This window comes from Hypanus sabinus, chromosome 5 (assembly GCF_030144855.1).
Source record: "Hypanus sabinus isolate sHypSab1 chromosome 5, sHypSab1.hap1, whole genome shotgun sequence".
NCBI lineage: Eukaryota > Metazoa > Chordata > Chondrichthyes > Myliobatiformes > Dasyatidae > Hypanus > Hypanus sabinus.
Window position 1 is genome coordinate 55227273 of NC_082710.1, and position 25395 is coordinate 55252667.

Genomic DNA, 25395 nt, shown 5'->3' on the forward strand with positions numbered 1-25395 from the left:
ATATAAGTAATTTGCAAGCAAATCCGCAAGGCTTTATCAACAAGTTTGTCGATGACAAAAAATAGGAAGCGTTCTTGACAGTGAAAACGGGTATTGTAGATTACAAGGAGATTTTGATCAGGTTGGGAAGTGGGACAAGGAGCGGGGTTTCATCAGTCTGGGCATCAAGTACAGGAGTTGGGACATTATGTTGCAGTTGCACAAGTTGCTGGTGAGACTGCACCTGGAGAACTGTGTAGTGTTAAAAGAAAGATGAAGTTAACTGGAAAGAGTGAAGAAAAGAGTTACAAGGATGTTGCCAGGACTAGAGGATCTAAGTTAGAGGGACAGGTTGTCCACGCTAGCTCTTCACTCCTTGGAATGTAGGAGAAAGAGCAGCAATCTTATATAAATTACATTATTAAAATTACAGAAGCTTAGTTAAATGGAAAATTTTATCCCCCCAGAGTAGGGGAGACCAAAACTAGGGGACGTAGATTTAGGGTGAGAGCGGGAAGATTTAAAAGTGATCTGGGGGCAACTTTTGCATGCAGAGGGTAGTGAGTACAAGGAACAAGCCGACAGAAGAAGTGGTTGAGGCAGGTACAACAGTATCAGTTGGATAGGGCTTAGAGGGGTGTGGGCCAAAGGCAGGGAATGAGGACTAGCCACATAGTCCTGGCATAAAATTTAAGAGTTAGATATTATGTTGCAACTTTATAAAACACTGGTTAGGCCACACTGAATATTGTATGCAGTTCTGGTTGCTGGATTATAGCAAGGATATGCTTGCATTGAAGAGAATGCATGGGAGATTCGCTAGAATAAAGCTTAGATTGGAGGACTTCAGTCATGGGAAGAGATTGGAGACTCTATGTTTGCATTCCCTAAAACAAAGGAGGCTTGAGGTGACCTGATGTAAGCAAACAAGACTGGCATGACAAAATCTTTTTCCCATGGTAGTGGTATCAGAAATGAGAGGGATACACTTAAGGTGAGAGGAAGGAATACTTTTTTCTTACATGAGGAGTGTATCACTCCATTATTGGAGTTGAAGGTATCAGATAATAATATTATGTTTAGAATTAGACTTAAAAAGGCAGTTGTATAAGGATGTTGACCTAATATGGATAAATGGCGGTAGTGTAGATGGGCAAGAAAAGTTGGCCTCAATCTTGTGGATCAAAAGGCCCAATTCTGTGCTGTTTGACACTAAGGTTCTATGACATAAACTGAGTAATTGCAAATAATAGCAAACATCAAAGGTTTACTAAAATTAACATGGCATGGCTTACCAAGGAACTGCTGATGATGTTGACTTTGTGCTACAATGGTTTGTTCTGCAGAATTTGGAACCTGTTGTCCACTTCCTGCGAAGCCGTCCCCTATTCCATCCAATTTCTGCATAGGCTTATATCTGAGAAACAATATTACCAACACTGGAATGTTTAATGGGAAACTTTGGAGTAAAATGATTTTGAAAAATGTAAAAGAAGAATTCCACCTCAAAAAGAAACAAGAGAAAATAAACTGGGAATTTCAAATTGGAATAGATGACATTTGTATCACTTACAATGGCAACACATGCACAACACACTAACATGAAAAGTTAACCTGATCAGAGCACAATCTTTACTATCAATAGCCACATAGATTTCCAAATCAGTGGTGGTGTCATTACTATCTCCTTCAATCGTTATCTCAAAAATTTAGTATTTTTCCAATAAAAATTATTTTAATACAGTTTGATTTTCCATTACTTTTAATTGACACCTCTGTCTTTTCTTTCCTGGCTTCATATTATGGGTTTCAATAATCTTTCAATGAAGGATTATTGAAACAGAAACTTTTGGAGGGAAATGGCATGTTGGAATGACACGCCCTCAGACAGATAGTTTAGTATGCATCTAACAGTCTTATATTATTTTGATTAGCCATTGTAAAGTTTAAAATGTTTTATATTGAAAACTAAAGCTACAAACCACAAATGGAGTTCAGTACCTGCATGAAATGGTTAACCAACACAATATTTTTCTAATGATTGAAAGATAAGGAAATTATCACAAAAAGACTGAGGAAGATGATGAGACAAAAATGGAAAAATCAGAAAAGGAAGTAAAAAAGGAATAACATTTTAAAGTCTCCTGAAAAACTATAAAAATTGATTAAGATTCTATATTGAAAAAACAATTTTTCTATACCAGGATATCCAATAACACTAACTACAGCACTAAAAGTTAAAAGTTTCTAAGGTGCTAAGGTGCACTCAATGGTCAAAATAAGAATTATTTGAAAATAAAGACAGGACAAGATATTTTTCTCACAAAACTAACATAAGAGTTGAATAAATTCTGTAATATTGCCTAGATATTCACATTCAGTTGTCTACTTACTCTTCACCTGAAGTTGTTTTATTGTTTACCCCACAGTTAACAGTACTATTATTCTGTCAGCAAATTCTGGAGTTCACATAATCTTAAAGAATGAGAGAGAGATGGAAAGTAGAATAATTCATGATTTGAAGGACAGTATTATCAACAATATTATTTTCAGAGGTGGTAGCAAGACACAGATACATGTAATAGTAGAGACACAAGAGATTGCAGATGCTGGAATCTGCAGCAACAGATAATTGGCTGGAAGAACTCAGCATGCCAGGTGGCATCAGGGTGGGGGGGGGGGGGGTCATGGAGGGGATGGATAAAGAAATTGTCGATATTTCATTCCTGATGTGTGTTTTCAACTCAAAACATCAAGAATTCTTTCTCTGTCACAGATGCTGATTGACCTCTGAGTTCCTCCAGCACACTGTTTGCCGCACGTGTTGAGTCTTCTAAAATGCTTACCTCTGTTTCTGATGCATGGGTTGTTGTCTCATGGCCATGTACTGCATATCTTCCTGTAAGCGATTTAGTGGGGAGTCTGGCTTGATCCGGATGCCATAATAGTGATATTTTGAGTTTCCTCTAAGGCAGGAAAAATGCTTTAAATTTCAATGAATACTTAGTGCAATGATTAGAAAACAGTTCTTAAAAAATGGGTAAGTAACTAACCTTGTGCCTAGCCGCCTGGTACGCAGACCCATGAAAATGGAGCGAATAAGTTTCCCAAAAGAAGCTGCATTCACTGGGTCAAGCTTCTGCTCCTGACAGTGACGCAGATAGTGGTTGTACAGAGTGCTTCGAGGAAGGCTGACACCTTCTGCTGTTTCATAGTTGTCCAGTAACCACTGAAGCTAAAAGCACACATAAAACTTGTATTTCTATACCTTTTTATATACAATAGAGACAGCTTAAGTATACTGGCCGAACTGTGAGCATGTGTGTGGGGGGATGGAAGTGCTGAATGAGAGAACTCTTCAGATGTCCCTCAGGTAAGTTAGTCCAAGACCCAAGAAGTAGGATCAGGGAACATGGATGGTAGTGATGATGATGTAGACAGTTTCAGCATTTAAAGTTAGTTGTAATGATGCAGCAAGATGAAGCAGTGAGCAGGTGACTGTGTCAGAAATCTGTTCTCTGTGTTTTGAGGTGCACCCCCGTTATCCTCAGCACCACAGTTTGATAACTTACCTACCTTGTTGGACCTTTCTGGATTTGTGTTTTGAACTTCTTTTTTATTCCAAATGTACTCTTTCTTGTAATATTTGTCAATAATTTATCTGCATTTTGTTTAGCTCATGAATATTGCTTACAAAAACAACAAGTGTGTGATGCTGCTGCTATCACATTTTTAATTGCACCTGGGCATATGTGTACTTGTATAAATGACAATAAACTCTATTTTTAACAATCCGTCAGTGTCTGAGCAAATTAATCTTCAGCGGCACAGTAGGAATACAGCATGTTTGGGTGCGCTCTTTCAGATATAAACAAGAGCATATATACTGATAAAAGAGAACTGCAGTTCCATTTGTATAATGTGCCCCTTTAACTTGAACCTGGAAAAACCGCTGGAAAGAAGCCTTCTACTCTTTTATTAATTAAGGGTCCCCTTTGGCCACTGAAAGTAGTTCTGATTCCACAAGGATACTTGGAGGTACTGTATCTTATCTTGCTATTCCCTGCTGCTGAACACCTCCACCAACATGTACCTATAAATTCACAGGTGATACCACTGGATGATAACTGAAGAGTGAGATAGATCAGCTGGTTGAGTGGTGTTGCAACCAACATTAACAAAACCATGGAATTGATTGTGGACTTCAGCAAAGTTAAATCGTTGGAACACACACCAGTCTTCATTGAGAGGCCAGTAATGGAAAGGGTGAACAGCTTCAAGTTCCTGGGGATCAACATCTCATAGGATCTATCCTGGACTCAATACATTGATGCTATCACAAAGGCAGCATGCCATGTCAATGTATTTAATCAGGAGTTGTATGTCAAGATTTGGTATGTCAACAAAAACTTCTGCAAATTTCTATAGATGTACAGTGGAGAGCATTCTGACTGGTTGCATCACAGCCTGGTATAGAGATGCCAGAGCACAGAATTGCAACAAGCTGCAGTGGAACTGCACGATTGCAAGACTCAGCCAGCTCCATTATGGGCATAACCTTCCTCACCATCAAGGACCTCTTTAAGAGGCAGTGGTTTAAGAATGTGGCTTCTATCACTAAGGACCCTCACCATCTGGGCCATGCATTTTCCCAATACTGCCGTGCAGAAGGAAATACTAGATCCTGAAGACCCACACTCAACAAAATCAGTTTCTTCCCCCTCTGCCGTCAGATTTCTGAACCGTCCATGAACCCTTGAACACGACGTCATTATTCCTTTACTTTGCACTATTTATTTATTTTGTAATTTATTATAAATTTGTAACTTTGTACTGTACTCTTGCTGCAAAGCAACCAACTTAATGTCGTGAATGTCAGTGATAATAAATCTGATTCTTCTTCTGAAGGAAGGATCCATACCAGCAGACAATTGAATAAATTCTTCAGAACCATTTTAAACAGCCCACTGTTCACTCTTGCAATAAAAGCTTAAAATTATTGGTGCATAGTCTTATAAGGTTAAATATCCAATTTGCTATTGAAATTTTACTTGAGCATTAGAAAAAGAGACAGAAGAGTCTACATTGATATTATTGTAAGAATCAAAAGCAGAAAATATGCACAAAGTTTGTTGCATAAATCACTGAGTATATTCAAGAAAGTGTTCAACTTTTTTTTAGATGTTAAGGACATGAAGCGGCAAAGGAAGTGGCACTGAGGTAAACATCAACCATGATTATATGAAATGGTAGAGAAAGCACAAGGAGCTGCTTCTATTTTTTTTATGCTCTCATCTGTGTTTCCCTAATTTAGCATGCATATTATATTCATTTTTAAAACGTTAGCAATATTTGAGTGAAGATCATAAGTAATACAAGAGGAACAGGTTACCTGGGTTAATCTTTACTACTGAATGCATAGTCCATGTTGTGTTGGAACATGAAAAGACATCAAAATGGCAGTCATCATTAGGGCCATGGGGAAAATACACTTGTGCATTATGGAGCTGATTTCTTGTGGTAACTTTCAAGGAAAGTCATCCAATGTCTGCTTCACCCTTTAAATTGGATACTCATGGAGCTAGCCAGTAAGCATCAAATAGCAAGGGAACCCGAATGTTATAGAATGAACAATTCCTGAGCTTTCATTTCCACTACCTTATCTCTAATTTTATTTCACATGCTTTGTTCTCCAGATGAGCAAAAGGATTACTTAATGCAATTCAATATTTATCCTTCAATACTTTTCACCCAAATTCAATCTCTTTATATTACTGCTGATGCCTTTGGAATGTCCTTAGGTTGTTCCTCAACTACACCTGTCCCTCAATTTCAGGTTCGGTTTCTAACCAAACAACTTATGACACATTCCATATCTCACATTTCTACCCTACTGGCTTCATCTTATCAATACAACACACCACTTGCTCCCTAAACATTTTCCTGGCTTGATAATTCAAATTCTACACCTCCTACTTGACAATACCTTTAATCTAGGTCAAGAAGTTGAACTCCTATTCGAACAATTCTTCCATAAACTTTCTTTTCTCTACAAAATTTTAAATCAAGTTCTACATTTCCCTTATCATTTTATTTAAGTATCCTAAAAGTGATGACTATGCAACTTCTTTACAAAGCCATAAAAAAAGTCTTGAGCACCAAAATTCAACAGCTCTCAATACATATTCTTTGCAATATCTTTACCTATTCCATATTCCCATCTTCCTTCAGCAGCCTGCTAGTGTCTCTTGCCTTGTTAGGCTCATGTCTATTGGAGAACTAACCACTACAATGCTGTCAATTACATTTATGCTCAATTTGTTGGTGCAGGTGCACTTGTAGTCTCTTTCTCTTCATCCTCTATACAGTACATTACCATCAATTACATAATTTGCACATTGTGTCAAATGTAACACATATGTTGGTGATAAACACCACTACTTCGTTTCCTCTTCCATTAATCTGAAAGCAATCTTAACTATATATATTCACTTTAGCTACCATAGTCACTTACTTGCTTCTGTTCTAGACTATATTAGTGTCTTGGTTGCTAGATCAGGTTTGTAGAAGATGCAGAAAATAAGCATCTGTTTGACCCTAAGCTCAATTTTGTTCCCCACAACTGCACCATTACCAAGACAGCTTTCTTCCAAGTATCCATTTCCACTTTCTTCACAGTAACAGCTTGGCTCTGTGGTAGCATCCCTGCCTGAGTTAGAAAAGAGAAAAAAATAAGTAAACAATTGTATTTATATAGCATTGATCATGACCTCAGGATATCTCAATGCACTTTACAGCCAACAAAATACTTCTTTGAAGTGTAGTTACTGTTAGAATGAAATAGATATACCAGCAAATAAGCATACACTTGCAAGGTCTGATCATCTTCAATGTGATAAATTGTATTAATGATTTTGACAGAAATAAATATTTACCAGTACACAGATAATGTTCCCCTTAAACTAATCAGTTTTCAATTGTTTATAGGTTCAAGCCTTTGGACAAGTATCTGAAACCTTAAACTAGGTTGGAACTGGAGGTATTATATCCATAATTGGTAATGGACTTAAGTTAAATTGAGAAGCTTATCCATGTGATCATATGGATGCAAAAGCGCCATTGGTAATGATTTTAAGGAATGTTGCCAGTTATCTCGACTAATATTCATCCCTCAGTCACCATTACCACAATAAACCGATTGATCACACCTCTTGCAGCTCTTTGTGGAATCTCATTTTAATCAAATACAATGATCATTTTCAAACCACAGCGATTACTCTTCAAAAGGCATTTAATTGGCTGTTAAGTACCCTTGAGTTTTGAGGAAATCACAGCTGCTATATAAACACATTTTTGTTCTTTCAATATAAGATTTCCTCCCTCCGCTGTTAAGACTTAGATCATACTTTCAATACACTTCAGTTCTACTTCTATAACACTTTCATACCTATATTTTATTAAAGCTATTTCTCAATAGGTTTAACTGATCCAAATCTCTGTGTAGTCTATTTTCTCACCTGCACTTCATCAACAGCGTCTTTTTCCCCTGCTTCACAGCTCAAGGAACTATGTTCAAGATCCTTATCCTTGCCGTTAGATCCCATTGTGGGCTCAAGCCACTTTAGTTAAATAACCCTTACTGACTTAAGTCCTCCTAAGCACTTTTCCTTGCATTCACATCAAATTAATATTTGTTCTTTAGACCCCTGGATCCACTGTATAAGTCACTTATTCAGCTTTCACTTCTGTTCTCTGGCACGCCCTTCCCAGTGTTTCCTCTTACCTTTCAAAAATCCTCTCAAACTTCTTTACTCATGTGCATTTACTTCCTTACTCAATTTTCTATTAACCCCTTTGGAGTCAGGTATTTTGATCCCATGATTGTAAATTGCTTTTTTCTGCAGATGAAGAATAGTTGCTAAGCCAGAAGCTAGTAAAGTTTAAAAGCAGGAAATGGTGAAACTGAAAATAAATGTAATGAACTTATGTACAAATGGTCAATGCAATTCAGACTAAACCCCAGTTTTTTCAACCATACATTACAACTAACTGTGTTAGAAAATCTTCTATGTACCTATAAAGGTGACCAGATTATTTGCATGATCTTTGCACTTTTCTAGAAATTCAAACTGGGTCCTTTAGGCACATGATGTACTCCAGCATAGAGACCATCATGTATTCTACCTTGGATGTCATTTGCCAATTATTTTTGTGTGTAAGCAGCCCATTCATACCAATGCAGGCCTTAACTGTACAGCTGAGGCATGGTTTTGGCATGCTAAAAAGCAACCAGGCTTACCTGTTCTGTTGCTGGAGAGTTCCAAGCTTCAGTCTTCTTGCAGATGGATTTGACTGAGTATTTCCTGTTCACTTCCACCCACCACCCTGTTACTGGCAAGGACTTTCAGACCAGATTACAGATCATGCATCACCTTACCCCAGTGAGTGTGATATCTGACCTCCATTGTCCCTTCCCCAAGTGAAGCTGTTCCTCCAACACCCTCCTCCAGATCAAATTCGGCTCATTTCTCTCTTCAATTCAGAACCACTGTTTCTTCTTTTTAGGTGATCTGTAACTTACTGGATTCCCTTCAGCAGCTGTGTGAAATAGTATATGGCTGCTCGGAACCTTTGAATAAAACTGCCCCATGTGTTACGCCATGTTACACTAAATTTTAGGCCACTTTTTTTGTTCAGGAGCACAATCCTCCCCAACATTGAGCACGTCTGGAAAAGTTGGTGCTTCAGGAAGGTGGCATCCATCATTAAAGACTCCCATCATTCAGGACGTGCTCTCTTCATGTTATTACTATTGGGGAGGTGGTAACAAAGAGTGAACACCCACACCCAATGTCCTTCCCCTCTGCCATCAGATATCTGAATGGTCAATGAATCCACATACAGTACCTTGTTATTCATCTTTTGCAGAAATTATTTTTATAGTAATTTTTATGTCCTGCATTGTACTTCTGCCACCAAACTGGGGATTTCACGTCCGTGATAATAAACCTGATTCCATCACATATCTGATATTCTTTGTAGAAGATGGAATGGGTAAGAAGACATAGAATCTGAGTCTCTCATTACAAAATTTTCAGTCTCCAAAATGTTGCTGCACCCATATAATTATATCTACACCAGTCGAAATTCCGGTTAACAACAATCTTTGGAATGCTATTAAAGCTTCAAAATGGTGTCAGCAGAGGACACCCACTTTTGGGCAGAATCTCACAAAGGACCATGTTTATGAAGTCCAGCATACACTGAAGCACTCAGTAAAAGGCACATCAAGAGATCAATCAACATTCAAACATGCTGACCCAGTGCCCACTTTGATGTTCAAATTAATTAGCTGAACATACAGTACATCGAGCAACAGGAAGAAAAGATTCTACAGGAATTCTATTTAAAGCCTCATCGAGTATCATTTGCTTCAGATTTTGCCCAGCTCAACCATGTCGACCATGGTGCCCACCTTACTAGTTTCATTTGCCCACATTGAGTGAGTGGATAGAGGAGAAAAATTGGGTCAGCATAATTTTTGATGGTTCCATCTATAAGGCAAAAGATTCACCAAGAACTAGCCCAATATTTGCCAGCAGCATCTTTTTTTTCCAGAGGTGAGGTCATGCAAGTGTTTGTTCACTCTGATTATTTCCTGTTCCAACCTTTACATCCACGTTTTATAGAGTGGGCCAGTGATAAGAGCACAGTGAATGAGCCCACGAAAACGTGTGAGACTAATAGCTAGGAAACAGGACTTGATGATAATTCCACTGAACACCTTGTGGCACTTACTTGATTTCTGGCATAATCTCCCACTCCACCTGCTTCCAACTTTTTGAGCATGTCTAGGAAGCCACTTGATCTTTGCATTCTGCTGTGTAGTGTCTGAAAACCTTGTATGCCATTCCTTCCATGTTTGATATGCATTAAAGTTTGCTGATGACACTTGCAGAAACACCTCTTACTCAGGTTACAATACTCCTCCCCCTCTATTAGCTTTAGTTTGAGCTACCCATTCAGGATAAAGGGATGCCCTCACATGTTCATGCTTACTAGGAAAGTGGAAGAAGACAAGGCAGTGGATGTTGTCTACATGGACTTAAGTAAGGCACTTGACAAGGTCCCACATGGGAATCTGGTCAAGAGGATTCAGTCACTTGGCATTTAGAATCACGAGGTACATTGGATTAGACATTGGCTTTGTGAGAGAAGTCAGAGAGCGGTAGTAGTGGGTTGCCTCTCTGGCCAGAGGCCTGTGACTAGTGGTGTGCCACAGGGATCGGTGCTGGGTCCTTTGCTGTTTGTCACTGATCTGGATGATAGTGTGGTTAACTGGATCAGCAAATTTGTGGACAACACCAAGATTGCGGGAGATTGTGTAAGACCAACCAGGGTAGGTCTTACACAGTAAATGGTAGGGCACTGATGAATTTGGTAGAACAAAGAGATCTGGGAAGACAGGTACATGATTCATTGAAAGTAGCGTCACAGGCAGATTTGCCTTCAAAAATTAATGTATTGAGTACAGAAGATGGAGGTTTTGGAGCATTGTGTGCAGTGTTGGTTAATTACCTACAGGGAAAATATAAACAACGTTGAAAGAGTGCAGAAAAATTTTACAAGGATGTTGCTGGGCCTGAAGCACCTGAGATATAAGAAAAGATTGAATAGGTTAAGACTGTATCCTTTAGAACATAGAAGATTGACAGGAGATTTGATAGAGGTATACAAAATTATGAGGGGTATAAATAGGGTAAATGCAAGCAGGCTTTTTCCACTGAGGTTGGGTGTGACTACAACTAGAGGTCATGGGTTAAAAGTGAAATATGAGAAGTTTAAGGAGAACATGAGGGGAAACTTCTTCACTCAGAGGGTCGTGAGGGTGTGGAATGAACTGCCAGCACAAGTGGTGCATGGGAGCTCAATTTCAATGTTTAAGAGAAGCTTGGATAGGTACATGGATAGTAGGGACATGGAGAGCTGTGGTCCCGCTGTAGGCCAATGGCAGTAGGCAGTTTAAATGGTTTCAGCATGGACTACATGGACTAAAGGGCCTGTCCCTGTGCTGTACTTACTATGATTCTAATATTGAACATAAAAAAACTCTTGTAAAATCTATTTGTGCTGCCTGCACTACAATCATTAGGCATGAATTATTGATGCAAGGTGTCGTAGTCATACAGCATGGAAACAGGACTTTCAGCCCAACTTGTTTATGTCAACTGTGTTGCACAGCGAGTTAGTCTCATCTACCTGCCTTTGGCTTATAGCCCTCCTATCCAGGTACTTAATTAGACAGCTTCTAATTGTTGATAACATGCCCACCTCAACCACAATTTCTGGCAGTTCATTCCAAATATGTACCACTTTTTGCATTAAGGAGCTGTCCCTGATGCCACTTTTAAATCTCTCACAAACATATGCCTTCATATATTTACACTCCCTCCCAGAGGAATATAAAAACTCTGCCTTTGCCCCTCATGATCTTATATACCTCTATTAGGTCACACCCCAGGGGATAAATTCCTAATCTATGCAACCTCATCTTGTAATTCTGGCCCCCAAATCTAAGCAACATCTTGATAAATCCTTTGTGGACTCTTTAATTTAGTAACATTATTTCCTATACACAACTGTACACAATACTCCAAGTGTGGCCTCACCAGCGTCTTATATAACTACATAATGGGTGGCATGATAGCAGAGTGGTTCGCACAACGCTTTTCAGTATCAGCGACCTGGGTTCAATTCCAGTTACTCTCTGTAAGGAGTTTGTATGTTCTTCCTGTGACCGTGTGGGTTACCTCTGGGTGCTCCAGTTTCCTCCCACATTCCAAAGCTGTGCTGGATAGTAGGTTAATTGGTCATTGGAAATTGTCCTGTGATTAGGGTAGGGTTAAGTTGGGGGTTGCTAGGCAGTGTGATGCAAAGGGCCAGCAGGGCCTACTCTGTGCTGCATCTTAATAAATAAATAACTTCTCAACTCAATGCTGGAAGAACTCAGTGAGTTTCAGCAGCATCAGAGGGAGGAAAGAAAGTGTCAACATTTCAAAATGTTGAAATAAGGTTGTGTGTTCCATTTGTAACCTCTTGTACTCAGTGCCCAGACTGATGAAGGCCAGCTAGCTAAGTGCCTTCTTCATCAACCCTATTTACCTGGGATGTCACTTTTGGCAAACTATTCACTTGCATTCCTAGGTAATTCTGTTCCATAACACTCCCCAGGGCCCTACCATACACTGTACAAGATCTATCCTGGCTTACCTCCCAAAGTGTAATACCTCACATTTATCTGGATTAAAAACCATTTGCCAACCCTCAGCACATGTATACAACTGATCAAAATCCTGTCTACAGTTTTCATCACTGTCTACAACATCACCCATTTTGATTTCATCCACAAACATCACCAATGTCTTGTACATTCACATGCAAATTATTTATATAAATTACAAACAAAGCTCTCAGCATCTACCTGTGGCACACCAGACACAGGCTTACAGTCTGTTTCCTATCACTGAGCAAATTATGAATCTAAACCACCATCTCCCATTGGATACCATGAGACCTAACCTGCCAGATTAGCCAGCCATGATGGTCTTGTCAAAGTTCTTACTAAAGTCCATGTAGCCAAAATCCATTGCTCTAACCTCATCTACCCTCTTAGTTACCTCCTCAAAAAACTCCAAGAGCTTTGGTGGAACTGATTTCCCACACACAAAGCAGTACTGACTGACCTGAATCAGACCCTATCTCTCTAAATGCTGGTAGACCTTGTAAACCAGAATCCCCTCCAACAATTTACCTGTCAACAGTGTTAGATTCACTGGCCTGTAATTTCCTGGCTTGATTGTGTTACCTTTTTTACACAACGGTACCAATTTAGCCACTTTTCAAGAACCTCACTTGTGGCCCACAGCGAAGCATAATCTTTGCAAAAGCCTCCATAATTTCTTCTCTACCTTCCCACAAGGTCGGAGAATGCACCTGGTCTGTCCTTGGTTACTTATCGACCTTAATGCACTTAAAGGCCTCTAATATCTCCTCCATGCTAATCTGTATGGGGTCCAAGATAAACATCATTAATTTCCTCAACTCCTTTAATTTTTTCCATAGTACAAGTTGAAAAGAAATGTTTATTTCAAAATCTCAGCCATTGCTTTTGTTCCACACACAGCAGCCATGCTGATATTTAACAGGATCTATTCCATTTCTAGCCATCCTTTTATCCTTAATATACCCATAGAATTCCTTGGGAGTTTGTTTGTGTTATAGCTTGTGATCTCATTTGTTCTTGGAACTGGCAAATATAATGCTAAAATAGGCTCAGAATCCCAATTTGCCTTTCTTGCTGCTGATCCAGTGGGTCCTCACTGTAACGCTGAGACCTCTATGCAGTTTGGTTTTCCAGTGAAATCTCTTGGCACTTATGTTGGTAGGATGCTATAACTGTTCAACAGTTTATTAATATTTGGTTTTCATAGCTTTTGCAATCCTTCTTGATACACAAGAAGAGCTGAGATGGCTCCTGAAAGATGTATTTATATTCATATTAGAAAACAGAACATCCATTGTTATTAATGGCTGGTTCATATACCTCCATAGAAGGGGTAAATGGCCTACACTTGTCAGCTACTTACCATTCTATAGGTTTACTGTGAAGTGCTGAAGAATCATGAAAACCAGAGCTGTTTTTTGTTTATGCCGAGTTATTATTAGTAACATTAAATTACAGCAAACTGTATCTCTCACTCTACCATTCCATCAAGCTAGGAAATCAGCACTGGGTCAATGAGGAATGCAGAAAAGCATTCTGGGAGTGATACTCGGTGTTCTTGAAAATGAAATGTCAGTCTCGTAGAAGCTGCAACACAAGACTACATGTGTACTAAAGAGCACACAATAAATGGAAGTATGGGATTCCATCAAAGCACTTCTCTCCTCTTGTGCCTAGTTTCAATGTGTGGACAATGAACAGGCAAAAAGGGTAAGAGTAGAAGATTCTGAGAACACCTGCATCATGAACAGCAGGGTTAGCACAAGAACTACAGGTGAGGCAAATGGGATATGCTATCATTTTGTCAGATGTTGTGAGTAGATGATCTTTGCATCCTCCTGAGATCCTCACTATCATAGAAGTCAGTCTTTATTCCACGTGATGTCACAGCTTAGCACATAGGTTACAGCATAGGCTATAAGAATAATAAATTCCTATTGGTAGCAGAAATCCAAAATGAGCATTCCTTGAGTCAAGTTGTTCCAGTTACAATTGCAATACTGGGATCAACCAGACCTTGTGCAATAATACCCAGTTATGTCCCATTGACATAAATCAGGAAAATACAATAGGACAATTACTGAAAGCTGGTTTACTCTCGATGCTGCTCGCAATGGAAGGCATCATCAACAGTGCTATCCTGCGGTACAAATGACAATAACAGAATTACTAATGCTTATAGTGGGCTTCATCATTACTACTCAGCTCCAGACCTATTCACAAGCATGGACCAAAAAGATAAATTCCAGAAGTGAGGTGAAAGGATTGCTTTGACATCAAGGTAGTAAGTACTTAACTGAGAGTGCCTTGAAGAAATTCTGAAAAAAACATCAATATGCATCAAGGGAAAAACAAAGCAAAGGCAAGAGTTATATCTTGCATAGAAAGCTGGTGTTGTTGTCAACAGCTCCAGCATAACAGTACAGGAGATCCTCAGGGCCAAGTATCTCTAGCTGTAAATGCAGTGATCTTTTTTTCCATTATAAAACCAAATGCATTAGTTGATGATTGCACAATGCTCAATTCCATTCGTAACTCCTCAAAAAAAAATAAAGCAGTCTATACTTGGTTGCAGCAAGATCTGTACAGTTTTCCAGCATGGACCAAGAAGTGGTACTTTGCATTTGTGCCACAAAAGTGTAAGGAACACCTCCAAGACTAAGTCTGATCACTTTTGTTTGATATTCAATTGCTTAACTGTTGCTAAGTCCTGACAATCAACATTCTGGAGGGTATAGAGTCGACATTAACCAAAACTAAACTGACTAGCCATGGTTAATATGGTGGCTGGACGAGCAAGACCAGAGGTTGGATATTCAATTATTTCTTGATAATCTAAAGCTGCTTCATCACTTACAATGCTCAACTAAGGAGAATTGTTGGAATATTGTAAACCTGCCTGGAAGAATACAGTTTCAATAATACTCTATAAGCTTGACATATTCCAGGAACAGAAGCCCACAAGATTAACAGTCCATCTAACATTTTAATCACTGATTTCCTCTGCTATCACAGGAAAGTGGCTTCAGTATATGCTGTTCATAAAATGCACTCTTGTTAGTTGTATGAATTGCACTAATGGCACGTCCCAGTTCATAATCTCTACCACTAAGTACTGCATCATTTTCTGAGGAGTTGCTCATAGACTCGAACATTGTACAGGAGCATGGTACACCATTACCTGCAGTGAACCCCCCAAACTGCACACCATCTTGTCTTGGAAACATACTACCATTATTTATGTGTTACTGGGTTGAAGTCCTGGTGCTCACTATCCACCAGCATTGTGGGAACAGATTCATCAGGATTGCAGTGATATAAGCAGGTCGTCCACTTCTCAGTGACAATTGGAGATGGGCAATAAATGCTGGTCTTGCCAGTAATCTCCATACGTTGAAAAATGAAAGAGGAAAAAGAATTACCTCAGTGTCAATAAATCAACAGACACATATGTGGTCCTAAACGATGCAGTGAACAATCTGGGGAAATCAAAAACCTCTTTTAAATTTTAAACACTTTTGTTCATAAGTTCTTTTTAAGGATGAGGTTAGAAGTATGGAGTGGTAATTGAAGGGGAAAGGTCAAGTGATGAAGAATGCAGGAAAATGATATGTGTGAAAGGTCTGAGCTTACTTAAGTAAGGCATGGGAAATATAGATACACAAATGGCTTTTTGCTCTAGGTGGATAAGGAAAAAGTCATTCCAATTTTGATCCTTAAAACCAAATTGAACATACTGTGCACAAGCTAAGACAATTCAAATTCATCTGAGACTAAAGAAAAATATACTTAAAAATCTGTTGGTTGATAAATACAATGCATTACATTACTCAAACCTGGTCCAGAATACATTGTATCCCTAGATATAAATGCAAATTTATATGCTGGAGAAAGAAACTTCAGGTCAATACAGGTCCTCACTAGGTTACAAGCATCTACCTTATGGACTGCCCAGACATATGAAAGAACATTCAGGACATTGGTGAAATGGAGATTGCGATGGATTCGCTGGTTGCTCCAAGTTGCGATTATCATCTACTGGGTGGGATTGGGAGATTTCTGTTTGCCTTCTCTACCAACCCCCTTCCCAGACATGGTTTTGTTCATTTCCAACTTATAAGCAGTTTGGGGTATGAACAGTTCTCCAGAATGAAACCCTGTAGTAAACTGACTATGTGCCATTTGAACATTTGGCCATAAATTAATTCATTTTCACTTTTCACAGGTCCTCCTTGACCTGTTAAGTATTTCCAGCAGAATGAATTTTGATGGTTCAGCTGACAAACAGAAATAATAAAATTTGCATTTATTATTTAATTTCATGCCATGCACTTTGTTCAGCTTTTTAGCATCAACAGTATTTTACTTTATCAGAATATTTGCTCTACTGGCTGAAGAGAGTTTGTTCATGTACAAGAAAAAGCAAACTTTCTTTTTATTCTATTCTTTGTTCTACATTTTATATATGCCAGTGTATACATCTGGCATATGAAACCAGCATTTAGGAGAAAATTGAAATGAGAAAAACACAGACTCAGAATGAGAAGAAAGCATGCAGAGAGCTCATGTGGCTAGTGATGTTTTGAGAGGGCTCTGGCATCCTGAGTGGCTGACATTCCCCTTAGATATTTAGTTTAAGCAATAGAATTGTTAACTGATACAGGTGATTTTTCACAAACTTACCATAATTTGAATAATCTCTTTGACAGGATAATTAAATAAAAAGCAATGTACTAAACCACCATAAGGCCATAAGATACAGGAGTATCTTATGAGATTGAGTATCTCATTCTCCTAAACTCCATGGAATACAGCCCAAGAGCTGCCAGATGTTCCTCATATGCTAACCCTTTCATTCCTGGAATCATTCTTGTGGATCTTCTCTGAACCCTCTCCAACGTCAGTATATCCTTTCTAAAATAAGGAGCCCAAAACTGCACACAATATCAAATGTGGTCTCACGAGTGCCTTACAGAGCCTCAACATCACATCCCTGCTCTTATATTCTATACCTCTAGAAATGAAGGCCAACATTGCATTCATCTTCTTCACCACCGACTCCACCTGGAGATTAACCTTTAGGGTATCCTGCACAAGGACTCCCAAGTCCCTTTGCACCTCTGCATTTTGAATTCTCTCCCCATCTACATAATAGTCTGCCCAGTTATTTCTTCCACCAAAGTGCATGACCATACATTGTATTTCATTTGCCATTTCTTTGCCCATTCCCCTAAACTGTCTAAGACTCTGTTTCCTCAACACTACCTGCTCCTCCACTTATCTTTGCATCATTAGCAAATTTAGCCACAGATCCATTAATTCCATAGTCCAAATTATTGACATACATCATAAGAAGAAGCGGTCCCAACACAGACCTCTGTGGAACTCCACTGGTAACTGGCAGCCAGCCGGAATTGATCCTTTTATTCCCACTTTCTGTTTTCTGCCGATCAGCCCATGCTCCACCCATGCTAATAACTCCTCTGTAATTCCATGGGTTCTTATCTTGCTAAGCAGCCTCATGTGCGGCACTTTGTCAAAGGTCTTCTGAAAATCCAAGTACACCACACCTACTACATCTCCTTTGTCTACCCTGCTTGTAATTTCCTCAAAAAACTGCAGTAGGTTAGGCAGGCAGGATTTTTCTTTCAGGAAACCATGCTGGTTTTGGCCTATCTTGTCATGTGCCTCCAGGTATTCCATAATTTCATCCCTAACAATGGATTCCAACACTTCTCAAACACTGATATCAGGCTAACTGGTCTAATGTTTCCTTTTTCTGCCTCCCATCCTTCTTAAATAGCGGAGTAACACTTGCAATTTTCCATTCATCCAGTACCACAAAATGCTTCTGTTATTAACTGAGAAACAGGGTAGAGTAGATTTCAGCTCTGCACATTTATGTTTCCCTGCTTGTCCTAGAGTAATGAGTGCCAAGAATTCTCCTGGAAACATCCAAGTAGCTACAGTTGAACCAAGGTTGCAAAATGAAGAGTAATTTTCTTAATTGCCCGTTCAGCTGGGCTCTTGGCTACATCTCTGTTGTGAAATAACTACCTCACCTCATTCTGTGTTCTATTTTCTAGAGATATACACGGTCTAAAGTCTGAAACTAAAAATATAGGAAAAATCTATAGGAATATCCTGCTGGTGTCATTTGTCTTCTAAAATGAGGCAAAAGTTCCACTCCTTTCAAAGCAAATTGGAAAATACAAATTCCGCAAGCCACAACCAGGTCTCTATTTTTTTATCCCCCAGAGGTGTCTTCATATTAGAGTTAGTGTAAGGAATTTCACTCCACTCTATTCTAATTCCATATCTCAAAATGACCATTTGTTTATTCTGGTAAGTGGAAGGAAAACAACACAGATGACAACAAGTTACATAAGAAGTTAAGACAAGCAAAACAAGAAGTGGCAGCAGAATAAATCAGAAAAAAAGCTCATGTAACATTAAAGATTTAAGTGGTTTTGAAGGAAGAGGCAACTTACATGGCTGTTGAGAAGAGTGCTTCTGTGAGCTGTCAAACCATCAGACTTTTGGAGTGTCTCAATCGCCATTTCAATCTGATGATAGATAGCATTAAAAAAGAGCTCAAGACAAGACAGTAAAAGCAGATTTAATTAAACACAGAAATAAATGAAAGAATAAAAAGGCACAACAGGAATTTTTAGTGAGAATGTTCCTAATGACATACTTAGTTTGTTGAATACATTATTTGTAAACAACTGAAAAAGCAATAAGACATTCACAGATACAATTCATGCTAATAAACTAAAATAAACATTCAAATGCAGAACCTTTCAATTGCTAAGTCTCACACTAAACTATGCCCAGCTGCAACCAGTACAATTTATACCCAGCCCTGATTGCACAGAGCAGCTCATTTGTACATCATGCAGCAAATAACAATTTTTACATTGTACAGCACAAACTAACATGGCTACATGCTATGCAATTCTCAATGTTGTTCTTTAAGAATTATCTTATGCAAAGCAATTTGTCTGGTTACGATCCTCTTCATAAGCCAAATATGTGCAACAATTGTACTCATAATGTGTAGATAACCTACAGAAATGATATTTTGAAAATATTTTGAAAGTGAAGATTACCAAGATTACAAAAGATTCCACGTGAAAGAATTAAAAGACAATAATCCATTCTGATCATTTTTAAAATCAAACTGCAAGAGTAAGCACACATTTGCCAAATGAATACTTGTATTAATTAAGCATAATTTGTTTATGCTTAAATACTTTTATCAGTTTTTTTTGCTTCAGATGTCATGTTGATGGTGAGCTGCTATCTTTCTGTTTGATGATGGCATGTAGTTCAAGTTCTGGAATAATATAGATTATATGACATATGGCCTGCAACAATTCTGGAGCTTTGACAAAAGAAACTTAAAAATAATTGATTTGTGATTAAGATCAACATAGTTGCAAGGATTATTAAATGTTAATTGGATTAATTAATGTGGGGAAGAGGTGATGTGATGAAAAATGTTAAACATTACATGTGAATTGGTTGAAATTTAATGTACTTGTAGGATATATTTCAATCTTTAATTGCTGCTGAGCTCCCTCAAACAACACATAATAGACAAAGAATTAATAAAACTTTTTAAGGATGTAAGCAACACACACAAAATACCGGAAGAACTCAGCAGTATCCATGGAGGGGAGTAAGCAGTCAACATCTCTGCCTTAGACCTTCACCAGGAAAGGGACAGGGACAGAAGCCAGAATAAGGTGGTGTGGAGGATGGGGAGGAGTACAAGTTGGCATGTTAGGTGAGACCACATGAGGGAAAAAGTAGAGGGTGGGAGAGAGGGAGAGCTGGGAGGTGATAGGTTGAAGAGATAAAGGGCTGAAGAAGAAGGAATCGGATAGGGTAGGGCAGTGGACCAAAGAAGAAAAGGCAGGTGGTGAGGAACTGAAGAGAGATGATGGGCAAGTGAGGGGAAGGAGTGAGAGGGTAACCAGAATAGGGAATGGAAAAAGAGAGAAGGGAGGAAGGGGGAGTAATTACCAGAAGTTAGAGAAACTGATCTTTCATGCACCCAGTGTTTTGAGCTGCTTTTGAGGAAGGACGTGGCTGCATTGGGCTGGATACCGACTTTAGATGAGGGACCGTGTGGTTCACCCAGTCGAAGACAGTAGTGTTACGGCCTGGGGAAGTAGTGAGTGATGGGGACCCCCAAATTTTTCAGAATGCCTGAAGGCAAGGCCGTCTTAGTGGATGCTTCGGAAAACCATGAGAGGGAGTCCAGATTTCCTGCTGGGGTACTGATGAGGCCCTGAACTGCAGAAGCCCTCGGTTGTACAGGTGAGCAGGATGGCAGTGATTGTCAGAAACACTATGAAGAGGGAGGTCACCTTAAAGCGGGGGATGCCCCTGACGCATTTGTTCCCAATGATGGTAATGTCTAGTGTCCCTGTGAGACAAGCCGGGGAGAAACTATTGGAAAAGGTGGGAAAGTTGACCGCTGAATCATTCAACTTCGGAGACTCTCCGGTTCCTGTAGGTTATTAGAGAAGATGTTGAGGCTGGAAGGTGTCTATTCCACTGACGAGTTTGATGGGTTGTTCCAAGAGCACTCGTCACACTGTCTGGGTGTCCAAGGGCACCCCATTCAGAGAGAGGTTGTGGGGACTGGCCCCAGCAGAGGTGGAAGACATTCGGCAGCACTTGGGTAAGTTGAAGGAAGCTGGGATCATCACTGAGTTCAGAAGCCCTTATGCATCCCCCATAGGAGCAGCCAGGAAGAAGAACGGGAATGTACGGATGTGTGTAGACGATAGGACTCTGAAGAGGCGCACCGTCCCTGACCAGTATACTGTCCTGAGGACTGAAGATGCGCTGGCCTGTCTGAGTGGTGTGAAGCGGTTCAGTGTGCTGGACTTGAGGAGTGGATATTACCAGATCCCCATGAGTGAGGCTGACAAAGAGAAGACGACATTAATACGTCTCCTGAGATTTTTCCAATTTGAAAGGATGCCCCAGGGCATCTCAGGAGCTCCTGCAACCTTCCAGCGGTTCATGGAGAAGATGGTGGGGGATATGGACTTTCTTGAGGTATTGGTGTATCTGGATGACCTCATAGTGTTTGGGTCCACCTTGGAAGAACATGAAGCGAGGCTGCTGAAGGTGCTGGGCCGTCTGAAACTGAAGGGTTAAAACTTTCCCTGGACAAGTGTCAGTTCTACAAGACGTCTGTTAGCTAGATTGGGCATATAGTCTGACGGGATGGAGTAGCAACAGATCCAGCTAAGATCAAGATGGTGACCACCTGGCCAAGGCCCCAGACTCCGAGCACTCTGTGCTCGTTCCTTGGGTTCTGTGGTTACTATCGAAGGTTCATGAAGGGCTATGTGAAAGTGAGTCACCAGTTGAATCAGTTTCTGTGTGGTTACCCTCCCTTGGGGAAGAAAGGGAGGGGGAAAAAGGAAGGAGGAGAGTATCTTAGCCCATCAGAGCCCTTTAGACAGAGGTGGAAAGTTAAATATGGAGGTCTTTCCGTCACTGAAGGAGCTGCTGACCCAGGTGCCAATGCTGGGTTTTGCAGACTCCTGCTTGCCGTATGTACTGCATATGGATGCCAGGCGAGAGGGGTTTGGGGGGTGGGGGGTCCTGTATCAGGATCAGGGCACCAGGTTGAGATCCATTGCGTTTGTCAGCCAGAGTCTGTTGCCCTCTGAGAAAAACAATGCCACACACAAGTTGGAGTTTCTGGCGTTGAAATGGGCTGTGGTGGATAAGCTGAGTGACTACCTCTGTGGTGCTAAGTTTGAGGTGAGGATGGACAACAATCCCCTAACGTATATCCTGACCTCAGCAAAATTGGATGCCACAGGCCATCGGTGGTTGACAGTGTTGTCTGCCTATGGTTTCAGCCTGAAGTACCGGCTGGGAAGCAGGAACATTGATGCAGCTGCTTTGTCCCAACGTGTGCATGAGGGGCTGGACAGGGACTACGAATGGGAGAGCATTCCTGCTCCGGGGGTGAAAGTCATGTTTGCCATCACGGTGAAGGCAGAAAGAAAGCAGGGGCAGGATCGAGCGGTGGATCAATTGGGAGCTTCTGATGACACCATTCCACAAGTTTACTGTAACCTGACTGCTCTGAAGCCAAATCATTTGCTGGAATTGAGTCCCGGGGAACTGGCAGCAGCTCAGCAAGATGACCCGGGCATCAGTATTGTTTGGTCAGCAGTCAAGAAGGGAGACATGGCTCAGGTGGAGAAGACAAAACATGCTGTGGTGCTCCCATTACCGAGAGAATGGCCCCGATTGGAGTTGCGGAACCAAATCTTATACCAGGTCACGCCACCTCCAGCGTTCCCAACTGGTTCTGCCAGAAGAGTATCAGCGGATTGCTTTGAAGTCACTTCATGATGATTCTGGGCTTTTGGGGGTGGAAAAGACCTATGGATTACTCAGAAACAGGTTTACTAGCCCCGAATGAAGATGGAGGTCGAAGAATACAAGTCGTGCATTTGATGCATACGGCGGAAGATGCCGCCTACATGGGCAGCTCCCTTGTCCCACTCGCACAGTCATGTACCTGGTGTGTATGGATTTCCTGTCAACAGAACTTGATGCTAGTGACACGGCGAATGTCTTAGTCATCATGGATCACTACACCAGATATGCACAAGCTTTCCCTACCAAGGATCAGAGCGCGTCCATGGTGGCCAAAGTGTTATGGGAGAACTATTTCAGTTATTGTGGCCTCCCTAGGCAGATACATAGTGATCAGGGAAGGGATTTCGAGAGCAGGCTTATCCATAGTTACTCAGCATGCTTGGAGTTGAGAAATCGAGGACCACCCCTTATCATTCGCAAGATGATCCCCAGACCGAGAGGTTCAATCGGAACTTGCTTGACATGCTCAGGACCTTGGAGATCAGCAAGAAGAGCAGGTGGAGTCAACATATTGGACATCTGGTTCACAGTTACAACTGCACCAACTGCAAGTATGACATTGTGGCCATCTCTAAAACTTGGCTAAAGGATGGCTGCCATTGGAAGTTGAATGTCCAAGGATATATGATGTATTGGAAAGATAGGTTAGTAGGCAGATGGGGGTGGCCCTGTGTATAAGAAATAAAATTAAATCATTAGAAAGGGATGACACAGGATCGGAAGTCATAGAGTCTCTATGGGCTGAGTTAAGAAATGGCAAGGGTAAAAGGACCCTCATGGCAGTTGTGTACTGGCCTCCAAACAGCTGTCGGGATGTGGATTACAAATTATAGCAGGGGATTGAAAAGGTGTGTCAGAAGGGCAATGTAATGATAATCATTGGGGATTTTAACCTGAAAGCGGATTTGGAAAACCAGGCCAGTACTAGATCTCAAGAGGGAGAATTTGTAGAATGTCTAAGGGATGGCTTTTTAGAACAACTTGTTGTTGACCCCAGTAGGGGATAGGCTGTGCTGGATTGAGTGTTGAGCAATGATCTGGAGGTGATAAGAGAGCTTAAGGTTAAGGAACCCTTAGGGAACAGTGATCATAATATGATCGAGTTCACTTTGAAATTTGAGAAGGAGAAACTAAATTCCAATGTGTGGGCATTTCAATGGAATAAAGGAAATTACAATGGCATGAGAGGGGAACTGGCCAAGGTTGACTGGAAAGGGACACTAGCAGGAAGGACAGCAGAGCAACAATGGCTGGAGTTTCTGCGAAAAATGAGGGAAGTGCAAGATAGATATATTCCACATAAGAAAAAACTTTTGAATGGAAGGACACTACCGTGGCTGACAAGTGAAGTGAAAGCAAAAGAGAGGGCATTCAAGGAAGCCAAAGCCAGTGGCATGACAGAGGATTGGGAAGCTTTTAAAAACTTGCAGAAGGAAACTAAGGAGGTCATTAGGAAAGAAAAGATGAACTATGAAAGGAAGCTGGCGATTAATATCAAAGAAGATACTAAAGTCTTTTTTAAATATATAAAGGGTAAAAGAGAATTGAGGGTAGATATAGTACAAATAGAAAATGACGCTGAAGATATTTTAATGAGAGACGCAGTGATGGCAGAGGAACTGAATGCGTATTTTGCATCAGTCATCACAGTGGAACACAAATGCAGTATACCAGACATTCAGGAATGTCAGGGAAGTGAAGTATATGCAGTGAAAATTACGATTGAGAAGGTGTTGAGGAAGCTTAATGGTCTGAGGGTGGGTAAATCTCCTAAACCTGATGGAATTCACCCTAGGGTTCTGAAGGAAGTAGCTGGAGAGATTGTGGAGGCATTAATAATGATCTTTCAAGAACCGATAGATTCTGGCATTGTGCTGGATGACTGGAAAATTGTAAGTGTTACTCCGCTATTCAATAAGGGTGGGAAGCAGCAGAAATGAAACTATCGACCTGTTAGCCCGATATCAGTGGTTGGGAAGTTGTTGGAATCAATTGTTAGGGACGCTAGTTACCAGTGGAGTTCCACAGGGGTCGGTGTTGGGATCACTGCTTTTAATGATGTATGCCAGTGACTTGGACTATGGGATTAATATATTTGTGGCTAAATTTGCCAATGATACAAAGATAGGTGGAGAAGCAGGTAGTGTTGGGAAAACAGAGAGCCTGCAGAGAGACTTAGATAGTTTAGGGGAATGGGCAAAGCGGGAAATGAAATACAATGTTGGAAAGTGTATGGTCATGCACTTTGGAGGAAGATATAAATGGGAAGACTATTATTTAGATGGGGAGAGAATTCAAAATTCAGAGTTGCAAAGGGATGTGGGAGTCCTTGTGCAGGATATGTGAAAGGTTAACCTCAGGTTGAGTCAGTGGTGAAGAAGGCGAATGCAACATTGGCCTTCATTTCCAGAGGTATAGAATATAAGAGCAGGGACGTGATGTTGAGGCTCTATAAGGCACTCATGAGACCACACTTGGAGTATTGTGTGCAGTTTTGGGCTCCTCATTTTAGAAAGGATATACTGACCTTCGAGAATGTTCAGAGAAGATTCACGAGAATGATTCCAGGAATGAAAGGGTTACCAGATGAGGAACATCTGGCAGCTCATGGGCTGAATTCCTTGGAGTTCAGGAGAATGAGGGGGGGATGTCATAGAAACATTCTGAATGTTAAAAAGCCTGAACAGATTAGATATGGAAAAGTT

The 25395-nt window shown here is 40.4% G+C and overlaps 1 protein-coding gene across 3 annotated transcripts in view; it reads right to left on the bottom strand.

Moving 5' to 3' along the window:
* rfx3 (regulatory factor X, 3 (influences HLA class II expression)) overlaps positions 1-25395 on the bottom strand; it is a 349057-nt gene that overhangs the window by 86612 nt on the left and 237050 nt on the right. For 2 of the 3 annotated variants that reach the window (XM_059969966.1, XM_059969965.1), the window contains 5 exons: positions 18754-18828; positions 6614-6688; positions 3033-3214; positions 2826-2945; positions 1275-1396 (listed from right to left, as the gene is read on the bottom strand). In XM_059969966.1, coding sequence (XP_059825949.1) covers positions 1275-1396; positions 2826-2945; positions 3033-3214; positions 6614-6688; positions 18754-18828 — 574 coding nt within the window. The remainder of the gene's footprint in view (positions 1-1274; positions 1397-2825; positions 2946-3032; positions 3215-6613; positions 6689-18753; positions 18829-25395) is intronic. The other variant, XM_059969967.1, reaches the window with a different exon arrangement.